This window comes from Triticum aestivum, chromosome 4B (genome assembly GCF_018294505.1).
Source record: "Triticum aestivum cultivar Chinese Spring chromosome 4B, IWGSC CS RefSeq v2.1, whole genome shotgun sequence".
NCBI classification, from domain to species: Eukaryota; Viridiplantae; Streptophyta; class Magnoliopsida; order Poales; family Poaceae; genus Triticum; species Triticum aestivum.
In genome coordinates this window covers 665,508,047-665,519,701 of record NC_057804.1, presented here as the reverse complement: position 1 = coordinate 665,519,701, position 11,655 = coordinate 665,508,047, and the positions used below count along the sequence as shown (strand labels likewise).

At 39.2% G+C, this 11,655-nt stretch overlaps 1 protein-coding gene across 1 annotated transcript; it reads left to right on the top strand.

Moving 5' to 3' along the window:
- Positions 1–1,946: 1,946 nt before the first annotated feature.
- Positions 1,947–11,084, top strand: LOC123089789 (uncharacterized). The gene is made up of 16 exons (XM_044511371.1): positions 1,947–2,033; positions 2,915–3,019; positions 8,101–8,266; positions 8,364–8,640; positions 8,721–8,814; positions 8,904–9,034; positions 9,113–9,194; positions 9,284–9,410; positions 9,498–9,649; positions 9,728–9,998; positions 10,092–10,147; positions 10,222–10,311; positions 10,391–10,450; positions 10,576–10,641; positions 10,713–10,782; positions 10,882–11,084. The coding sequence occupies exons 3-14, from the start codon at positions 8,207–8,209 to the stop codon at positions 10,583–10,585; spliced, it is 1,410 nt and encodes a 469-aa protein (XP_044367306.1). The 5' UTR covers positions 1,947–2,033; positions 2,915–3,019; positions 8,101–8,206; the 3' UTR covers positions 10,586–10,641; positions 10,713–10,782; positions 10,882–11,084.
- The last annotated feature ends 571 nt before the right edge of the window (positions 11,085–11,655 follow it).

Below are 11,655 nucleotides of genomic sequence, written 5' to 3'. Positions count from 1 at the left end.
CGTTTCCGTTCGTATGTAACATCCCACACAGTCAATCCAGGGAAAACGTTTCCGTTCGTATGTACATCCCACAAAGGTTTATGTATAGGCTCGTGTGTGATACGTGTAACTATCACACACGCTCTGCCTTGGTTAACCGTTTGCTTTTATCAATTACATCACACACGATTTGATGAAGAAAACTGTGTGGCATTGAGCTATCCATCACAAGCGTTTCTACTTATAGAACCGTTTGCAAAGTTCCATGAACCATTTTGCAGATTTATTAGTTTACAACCAATAATACTAGTATTACGCAAATTCATATTTCATATCGAACAGCTGTTTGCAATTTCATATCAGGCATATAGATATATTTTAACATCATAGTACGGTAGCTACCGGAAAACAACACATTACAACACATAGAGAGTTCAACTTCATAAGAACAATATTAGAACAATATATTCATTTCCCTAATCGAGATCATCAGGCTCGCCTTATCCACCTCTGCTTTCAGTTCAATAATAACTTGTTTTGTACTGGCCAACTAGGAAAGTGCCTCCTCCTTCGCCAACACCATCTTAGCAAAGTCTGATTTAAAAAATCTGAGCTTATTCTCCACCTTCCACTTTTTATCCCGCATCTTCAAATATTCTTCCTGATACAAGCTTGAGAGCTTTGCTAGGCGCATCTTCAAAGACTGTGGCCACTCTTGATCAACCCACTCCAAGTAAGAACACTTCTGTTCATCCTATAAATTTAAAACTAGATCAGTAACAAATCTAGGGAAAATGGTTTATAGCAACATACAAAATCACCAATACTTATTTTGAAAAACTGAAGAAACATGTTAATTATTACATATCTTCTCAAAAAATTAATGACCAAATGAATTAATTGCTACCGAGACAACAACCAAATTCTGAAACATCAGAAGCTATAATCTTCTATATCTAAATAGGGGCACCCCACTAGCTGATTTTGCTGCCTCCACATCGAGCCACGTCATCTGAATTGTTTCAGCCGTTGATGCAGTATAGCTCAGTAGTTTGCAGCCGTTTGATTAAAAGTTGACGAAATTACAGAGTGTTGCCACCGCTAAGTGGAAAATACCGCTTCGTTCCTATCATTCCGTCCGCTCACACTTTGTATCCAGTTAGTTTGGGCCATGCACGTCCGCGTTCTTCTGGGCTGGGTGTAGACTTCACCATTTGGACACTAAAAGGCCCGCTCCAAGCCCATGTGCATCTATCGTCCTGGATACAGACTTACGACCCACACCCTTCCGGCGGCTGTGCACGACCTAGCCGACCTGCCCTTCCCCGTCTAGCCGCCGCGGCCTCTCCCACCTCTCGCCGCGAATCATGCTTGCCTCCGGCCAGCCGCCCCTGCTGACCGTGCCGCCCTCACCGCCGGTCGTCCCCGGCGAGCAACCTCTCCAGAGGCGCGGGATCCAGCCGCCGCCGCCATGGATTCAATGGCCCCCCTTCAATGGCCCCCCCTGCCCGGGATCCAGCTGCAGCCGCCATGGATTCTGCCTCCCTTCCCCAATTGATCGTCCTCATGGCCAGCCACCTTCGGTGAGTTACGCCACCACGCCCAATGGCCCCCCTGCCAGTCATCGCTGCTCCACATACGCCACCACGCCCAATGCCCCCCCTGCCAGTCACCGCTGCTCCACATATGAGCATTAATTCCACCAAATTCCTTCGTCTTCGCCGCTCTTCCACCTCCATGCCACAAATGCATTTGAAACGGCCTTGCAACTCAATTTATGGCCCTCATTATCTCTTGCTTCATTGCCCTGCAATTGTGGAAAAGATTGTGCTTATAACCCCTCTGCCATACGCATCAACCACGAACGCCTGCTCACATCCACGTCCGGGAACCAACTTCAGCCCTGCTAGGTGCACACTCCCTCTTTTCTGCCCTCTCTGAAGATTTCTATCCTCACAAGATTATGCTTTCAAATTTCTCGGGTTATGCTAGGGATGGAAGGATGCTGAGCCTGTAGGTTTTTTGCTGCTCGGATTGGCCACATTACATCACAGGTCGCTTGCTCCTTGCATTTTTTTCAGATTCCTATTTCATCATATTGCTATTTGATTATGATATTACATTCTTACAGAAATTGGTTAGCACTGTGACCTGCACATGTTTCTAATTTAGGACGGGCCAAATTGGTTAGCAGTGATGAAAACAAAGAAATAAAATGAATTAGTATATTTGGAGGTATATCTTTGCCTACCGATTTGCTTTGCATGGCCGGTGGTAGCAGGATCCTACAATCAGAAAATTGAGAAATAAACATGGGTTAGCGCTGGAAATTTGGCTTTCTTCTTAGTGGATATGAGGATGAGGTTCAAATATAATAGGCCTCTCAGTTTGTAGAATCAATATAAAATTCTTGTGTTTATAACAAGAAGCTGCTATGACAAAATATAATTTCTCCTTGAAGAGGACCAAAAAAATTAGCAGCCGGTGTGACACTTCAATACACAATTGTTTCAGTGCTTCCCTCCAAGCTCCATTGTACACCTGCAGGATACATGTTTCTACAAACTGAGAATATGTATTGGATACCGTATCTAAACAGGTATCTGAAGAATTAACATTAAGAATGAAGGAAAATAAATCCGGATACATGTTGGATGCGTCTTGGATACTTGTGGATATGTCCCAGTTCAATGCTTTGTCCCGATTCTTTTGCTCTTTTTCTGAAAAATTCCAAAACCGAAAAAACTATCATGATGTATCCAAGGTGTAGCTCGAGAGTGCCCCCATCCCTCCCGTATGCGTACTCACCCTTCCTCCAGGCCACTGGCCATGGCATTTATCACTAAATTGTAGTTATTTTCCTGCAGCACGCTTCCAGTTTTCAGTCACCCTGGATTTCTCCTAACCTTCAACTTATGTTTAATTTTTTTTGCAGATTGCTCTCCGGATCGAAAGGTTCTTCAACTTCTGCTTAGTAGGTCTCTTGCTCCTCAGATTGGCTTCAATTCATTTTTGCAGCGGTCCCCTGCTTCTTCCATTGGTATGCGAACATATGCACCATCCATATTGTTCCATACATATTAGATACCGTATGAATTTCCTACCTTGGATTATTTTGTGTGATATATTTATTCAATCATATAGGTTACAATCTGCTTCCATTTAAGTCAATTTTGCCCACATGCTTTGCTAAGATGGATATCACCGCAAATTCTTCTACAAATCCTGGTAGCCATTCAGTCCTACGCGGTCGTGGGCGCCCCCGTCGTCAGTCACAACCAGTTGTCATACCTGAAATAAACCAAGCTGCTGCTTCCGATAACCGCCGCCGATGTACACAACTTAGAAATAGAGGTTAGTTAGGATATTTTTGTTCCTTATATATGTTTACATCAACCTATGCTTCCTATGAACTAGCAAAAACATCTACGGATGAACATTCAGTACGCCGACGATTAACCGGAGAGTCCTCTACGTCAGCTTCCCAAACACAAAATTTGGCATTAATCCATAATCATAAGCTCTTATTATTTACCAAATTAGTGTATTGCAGATTGAAGTCTCCATTTTGTACAAATTAAGAGAAATATACATGGCCTATCTTTCAGGAACTATCTTTCAACCCTTAAACCTTGGGGGGCCCACACATTCATGCAAACATTGTCGTTCTTTGTTTTGGTATGAAGAGCGTATCCGCAGAGAGAGACATACTTCTGATCCAACATATAATTTGTGTTGTAAAGGAGGGAAAATCTTGTTGAAACCATATGATCCTCCTCCTCAACCTCTATTGGATTTATTAACCTCACAGAACACTGCAACTTCGAACCACTTTTTTGATCATATCAGGCAGTATAATACCATGTTTGCGATGACTTCAATGGGTGCTAAAGTTATTGAATCCACAAATGATGGCCGAGCACCCTATGTTTTCAAGATTAGTGGTCAAGTCTGCCATCGGATCGGTTCTCTAATGCGACCTGAGAATCGTCGACCAGAATATGCACAATTGTATATCTATGATACAGAGCATGAGGTTAGAAACCGCAGAAATATTACTGCATCTTCTCGCCCTTCATCATCTCGGTCTTCGTCTGCCCGCCCTTCTTTCAATGCAAATAAAGATATTGTCTAGTCCCTTATATCGATGCTTAACACCCATAATCCCATAGTGAAACTATTTACAACAGCACGGGAAAGATTGACCGCAGACGCTCCTGATCAATTCTTTATCAGATTATATGGCAAACCTGACGCACATGGAGACATCTATAGTGCTCCGGTCGCATTTGAGGTTGTAGGGTTGGTTGTTGGTGATATTGGGTCAACTGATGTTGGGCGGGACATTATAATAGATAACCGTTCATCAGGATTACAACAAATCAATGAAAAACATTGCAAGTTTATGGCTATGCAGTATCCTCTATTATTTCCATATGGAGAGGATGGTTACCATGATGACCTCATGTACCGCACCTCGCCACAAAGTCAAGCTATAAGCCGTCAGGAAGTGACTATGCTAGAGTACTAAGCATATAGACTACATGATAGACCAGGTGATTTCAACACGCCATTGAGAGGTAAAAGATTGACACAAGCTTATGAAGTGGATGGTTATTGTTGTGTTGAAGAATTTCGTATTGCATTCTATCGCAAGCCCGTATTTCAGAAAAAATATAGATCATCACCATATAATGACTCTGCCAATTCTGTCTCAAGAGGTAATACATCCGGTTCTTCAGTTGGTCAAAGGATTATATTGCCATCTTCATTCACCGGAGGCCCGCGATATATGTACCAAAATTATCAAGATTCGATCGCTATATGTAGGAAATATGGCTGCCCAGATCTCTTTGTCACATTCACTTCAAATGCAGCTTGGCCTGAGATAGTAGAGGCTCTATCATCCATTCCAGGGCAACAACCTTCTGACCGTCCAGATATTGTCAATAGGGTATTCAAAATGAAGCTAAATATGCTAATGGATGATATTAAAAAGGAAAAATTCTTTGGACCAACGAATGCAGGTAATTTGTCTCCCCACATCATTAATTGATTTAATGTTGCCCGAATCCAACATTTCCTTTACGTAAATAACATGCCTGTCTTTTGTAGTTATCTACACCATTGAATTTCAGAAACGTGGACTTCGTCATGTCCATATCATCATATGGTTATCCAAAGATGAACCCCTAGATGCGAAAAAGATAGACTTCCTTATTTTGGCTCAGTTGCCAGATCCTAAAAATGATCCAATAGGTTATGATGTTGTATCGTCATTCATGATACACGGGCCCTGTGGAAATCTAAATACTAAATCTCCCTGTATGTCTGAAGGAAAATGCACAAAATTCTATCCTAAAGATTTCTGTGAGCAAACAACTATATTGGAGAATGGTTTCACACAATATGCAAGGCCAAACAATGGAATAACTGTCAACAAAAATGGAGTTGACATTGATAACAGATTTGTTGTTCCTCACAATGTCGACTTGGTAGTTAAATATCAAGCTCACATAAATGTAGAGAAGGTTAATCATGATGGCATGCACAAATATCTTTTCAAGTATGTCACAAAAGGATTTGATTCTGCCAGAACTAAAATCCATTCAAATTCTGGATCATCCAATTCATCAAGTGAAACAGTCAATGAAATAGAAAATTATCTAGAATGTCACTGTATTACACCAAATGAGGCTGCTTGGCGCTTGCTAGAGTATGATATTCACTATGCAGACCCTTCCATAGAAAGACTTCCAGTTCATCTTCCATTTGAGAATAATGTAATTTACTTAGAAGATGATGACCTTGAAGAAGTGATTGAAAATCCAAGGAATATGACGACTAAGTTGACTGCATGGTTAGAAGCTAATATGCAACACCCTGTGGCTAAACAATATACCTACATAGAATTTCCTGAATATTTTACATGGCACTCCAACTCAAATGGCAAATACTGGGATTATCGTCATGGTTCTAGAAGAATTGGCAGAATTGCTTATGTCAACCCTTCCCAAGGGGACCTTCACTATCTACGTTTGTTGCTCAACATTGTCAAAGGTCCAACCTCCTTCCCTCAAATCAGAACTATAAATGGCCATGAATATCCTACATTTTGTGCTGCATGTGAGACTTTAGGTCTCCTTGGTGATGATGAAGAATGTTCCAATGCCTTAAAAGATGCCGCTCAATGGGCCATGCCTTACCAGTTACGCCAACTGTTTGTCACAGTTTTGCTCTTTTGTGAGGTAACAAATCCTAGAAAACTTTTTGATGACCACGCATTAAAAATGTTTGAAGATGCAACCCATCAATTGAGTCAGAACCATGGTCAAGCTAGCAATCCCTTGGCCGATATATATATATTTCATCTTATCATTTGAATGAATTGGATAAATTGCTAAGAGATGTAGGATATTGTTTATCCCATTTTAATTTGCCGCTACCTGATGACACTGCTAATATTTCTGGACAAAATAGGCTACTACTAGATGAGCTCAATAATGTGCCTGCTATGACTACCACTTTACATGACAACCTTTCAATGCTGAACAACAACCAGAAAGATGTTTTTGATGCTATTTACAATTCTGTGATGAATGCTGAAGGTCAAACATTTTTTGTTTATGGATATGGAGGAACTGGAAAAACTTTCTTATGGACTACTTTGCTTAATTCTGTAAGAAGCAAAGGGAAAATTGCATTAGCAGTTGCATCATCGGGAATTGCTTCCCTACTGCTACCAGGGGGTCGAACCCCCCATTCCCGTTTTAAAATTCCTTTAGACATTTCTCAAAGTTCCATGTGTAGTATAAAGAAAAATACACACTTAGCAGAACTTATCCAAAAAACTTCTCTTATTGTATGGGATGAGGCCCCTGTTAATCATAGATATTGTTTTGAAGCATTGGACTGTACACTTAGAGATATATTATCAGAAACAAGGCAAAATGCAGAAAATAAGCAATTTGGTGGTATAACTGTTGTGCTTGGTGGAGATTTTCGACAAACACTTCCAGTAATACAGAATGCAACAAAAGCCCAAATTCTAAGGTCATGCATTGTTAATTCTTATTTATGGAGACAATGTAAGCTTCTCTAGTTAACTGAAAATATGAGGCTGAAGTCAGGAAATCTCTCCACCTCAGACAGAGAGGAGCTAAGTAATTTTGCTGAATGGCTTCTTAGGGTGGGCAATGGAACAGAACCTATTGTTTCTGTCCCAAATGATTCCAATAACTCATTTATAAAGATTCCAGAGTCTTTGCTTCTATCGTCAGATTGTAGGAACCTTGATGGATTGTTATCATTTGTCTATGACTTAGGTTCTGAGCCAGCAAATATTTCATCATATTTGTGTCAACATGCAATTTTAGCACCTACAAATGAGGTGGTTTCAGATATAAATACCAGAATGAATGCTCAGCTAAAAACGTCTGAAATGTCTTACTATAGTTTTGATTCAATTGACGATAGCACTGCTAATCATTCCACTCTTGAAGCATTATACCCAACAGAGTTTCTAAACACAATTCCGATGCCCGGACTTCCTGACCATAAGTTGCACTTGAAGATTGGTGTTCCAATTATGCTTTTGCGCAATCTTGATCCATCAAGGGGACTTTGTAATGGTACTAGGCTGATTGTCACCCAATTGACAAATCGTGTGATTGAAGGTGAAATCATAACAGGGAAGGCTACAGGTTCAAAAGTATATATCCCACGCATTGTCACAACATCAACTCACTCAAGGTGGCCCTTCAAATTGAGACGGCGCCAGTTCCCCGTGCGCCTTTCATATGCAATGACCATAAACAAGAGTCAAGGGCAAATCTTAAATAGAGTTGGAGTCTATTTGCCATCTCCAGTGTTCTCTCATGGTCAATTATATGTAGCATTTTCCAGAGTTACTTCACCAAAGGGGTTGAGAGTTCTAATCGAAAATAGTCCAGTTTTTTATGAGAATTGCACCCATAATGTAGTCTATGCTGAAGTTTTTAGTCAAATTAATAGACTATGAAACCGAACAAAGGAATTTCCTACATTCAAGTGTGTTTACCCTACACAATTATTTCTTCATTTAATACATCGTTATTATGCAATTACTTGCTTCCCTTTCAGGAATATTACATCAATGGAATCCACTACAGCCCTTAAAACCATCACTCTTGGTCAACAGAGTTGTAAGGTATTTGGATGACTCTTACGCCTATGGGATGCAATAAACATGAAATCCAAGTTTGCAGATCCTCTCATCAGCATTGATGGTGTCCTTTTAGATGAAGATGTAAGTCCATCATTAATATTTCTATTTCCAACATAATAATCATATTATTGTACAAATGTACTACTAATTTTCACATCATCATCGAATATTATGGCAGGGCAATATGGCGCAGATCAGTGTACCCAAAAAATTTCAAAGACAATTCCGCCCCTTACTCACAGAAGGACATGTCTACATCTTTAATGATATTGCAGCTGTTGATATAAAAAACAAAACCCATATATATCACCACCAAGACTATATGTTGCAATTCAAGCACAACACTAAGGTTCACCGACTTGAAACCAGAGGGACAAATATACCAAAGTTTTCCTTCAATTTTTGTCCATTTGATAATCTACCAGAAAAAGATACTTTTGCAAAACCACTTCAAGGTAACACTTGCATTTCCTTTTTTTCCTTTCATACTAATATTAACACATAAATTAATTTTGTATGTGGTTTCTCTCTCTAGATATAATAGGAGTCATTAGCCACGTTGGGCCATTTGATTATGCAAGTCAGACATCTACAAATAAACTCAGGAAAATCAAAATTCGAAACCTAGAGTATGTTTCTTCTTCTACTACTACAGTGTGTTAAAACTTTTCCATCCCTATACACTTTGTGTCAACAAATGTTTGTTCCACATATGCAGTGAACACACACAAGAAATACGTCTTTGGGGCCACCATGGTGAAACATTTGATGAAGAAGCTGTACTTAAAAAATCACAAGAAGGCATTGTAGTTGGCATTTTTGCGGGTCTCACAGCTGGGAGCTTTCTAGGTAACTGCTCAAATATTCTCTCTTAAAATGACTATAAGAGCCAAAACTAATACGACATGTAACCATATATACATATAGGTGCCCTGCATGCATCCTCAACCTCTGCAACAAAAGTTTACATTGACTTGGATACATCTGAAGTTAAAAACTACCAAACCAGGTCAGCGATTATCCTTTATATTTGCAACTACTACCTTCTTTTTCCAAAATCTAACATGCTGATATTGTTCTCACTGATTCTTTTTGAAGCTATAAATGGGAATCTCCAGCTCTGCGACAACAACTACCTCAGGTTATGCATTTATCTCCTATTCAAGCAGCAGGGAAAATGTACACACTTCAACAAATATCAGATATGCCCACCTCAAATTTTCAGGTCAACATCATCTTATCTACCCTATTATTTGTATATCAGTGAACTTCTACAGAAAATTCTCAATGCACCCTTTTTGCAAACTCTTAGGAAGGAGCTACCTACAGCACCATTGCGAAAGTTAAATCTATTGTACCTTCAACTAAATGGTACTACAAAGGATGCAAACGTTGTGATAGAGGATACAAGAACAACTCAGATACTCCAACATGCCTTTGCACAAATTCATCTCCAAAGCCATTGTACGATCTCTGTTTTTATACAACATTTGCCTTCATTTACATATTCTGTTCCATATAAACGACTATCAAATTCTCTAGGTACAAGCTACCAATAACACTTACAGATGACTCGGGAGATTTAGATGCCATTGCTTTCTCTAAAATTGCTGAAGAACTGGTTGAGCGAGATGCCATACAAAACATGAAAGTTGATACCGCGGAACATGTGACCGCCCTAGATAATGCCATTGGGAAAACCAGATTGTTCTATATAGGAATGAAGGTTGATTTGGTATCCAGATTCCCCATAAGTTATGTCATAAAGAAAAGCTTCCCAGTTGACAATGCACAAATATTGCCCTCTACAAAGGTTAGACAATTTTCATCAATTTACAAAATAACTCCATCCTAATTACAATTGTATTACCTAAAATATTTAACTTCAACCATTAAATACTTCCAGTCAACTCCAAGCAAAGACCTGGAGAACAGTCCATCGTCATCAAAGAGCATCCAGAGGTTTGCCATGAATCACAAAATAGAAGTTACATCCTCTGTCTACACAATGTTCACCAAAGTTTTCCTATTCGCAGTCCAGGGAGCCTAACACAAGTCCACTTGGGCAATACTATGCCTCCCCCTTGCCAATCTACAACTATGGACACCGACAAAAACATAAATAGGTAATACCTTTTCAAGTTCTACTAAAGAACATTCATCTTATATTCAATATGGAATTCAAATGGCGATTTTTGGTTGCAGGTACTCTTCAGCGAAAAGAAGCATCCAATTTACAGAAGATGGAGCCACCAACAAAGAGGGGTACTTATTGATAACAATATTTCCTGTTTATCATTGAAGTTCTTTGAAAAGTACATCTACCTATTTACATGCCAGTCAACAAACAGAGTACGCATTGATAACAATATCTCCTGTTTACATGCCAGTCAACAATAGGAACATCTTCAGGATACACAAGTGCATCTCCAGGTTGTCAAAAAGCATAAGCAAGAGTACGTGCTTCTTCTCATATCACATAGAAAAAAGAGATTCACAATCTAACTTTCCATCATCAATCAAACAGCATTGCAGATAACAATGTGAAAATGAACAACTATGAAGGACAAGAGGATAACAGTAATAAAAACACATAGGTACTATCAGTTCTCATATCCAAACAAAATTATATAAAGTTTTGTCGCCCTTTGCTACAACAATAACATTACCAATAATGTTGTTCTATTAACATGTAGGGCACCGTCAACAACCATGCAAGGACCAGGGAATCTTCAAGACGCACGAAAAGCACCTACGGATTGCACCACCTTCCATTGAAAATTACCTCCAAAACTATCATTACAACTACTTCATGATCAGCCTAGGCATGTCGTCAGATATTGACTAATTTTATGTAATAAGTCTGAATTATGAAATCTTTGGATTTGTATGCACTTTTATTAAGCTAATTATGTCATTTTTGCTTCCAACTGGTGTCAATACTTTTCCTTACAATTGTTTCAAATATATACTATCTTCCTGCGATGTTTTGTTCTCAATATATAGTATCTTCCTGTGACATGTTCAAATGCTAGAAAATTACGGAAAGGTCATGCCAAAAATTTTAGTCAAATTCCTTGCAAAGTTTTTTGAGTTCATTATGTCGATTGTGCTTCCAATTGGTGTCCATAATTAGGCTTCTCTAAATATTACTGTAAAATTAAGAGTATGCCATGTCAAAAGCTCTATGCATCAGTCCATACATGGTTCCAATAGATAAATTCCTAGCATCATTTTTCATATTGATCATTGCATCCAGTCTTCAATACAAAATTTCCACAGCAACGCGCGGGGTATCACCTAGTTAACTACAACAATGCTACAAGTTCTTACTCATGTACTATAAATAAAAAATTGAACATTTTAAGAGGAAAGTAAATATAACTGCAACTGCATAGCGACAGTGTTTGGATGACAGCAAATTGATACTAACAGGTGTGTACATGCAAATTTAGTAACATAGAACTAAT

Excerpts from the sequence above, each read along its gene's own strand:
- LOC123089789 (XM_044511371.1), top strand. The coding sequence starts at position 8,207 with ATGAAATCCAAGTTTGCAGATCCTCTCATCAGCATTGATGGTGTCCTT. Across the intron at positions 9,411-9,497 it reads TGCCCACCTCAAATTTTCAG|GAAGGAGCTACCTACAGCAC; the intron begins GTCAACATCATC and ends GCAAACTCTTAG. Across the intron at positions 10,148-10,221 it reads TCATCAAAGAGCATCCAGAG|TCCAGGGAGCCTAACACAAG; the intron begins GTTTGCCATGAA and ends TCCTATTCGCAG.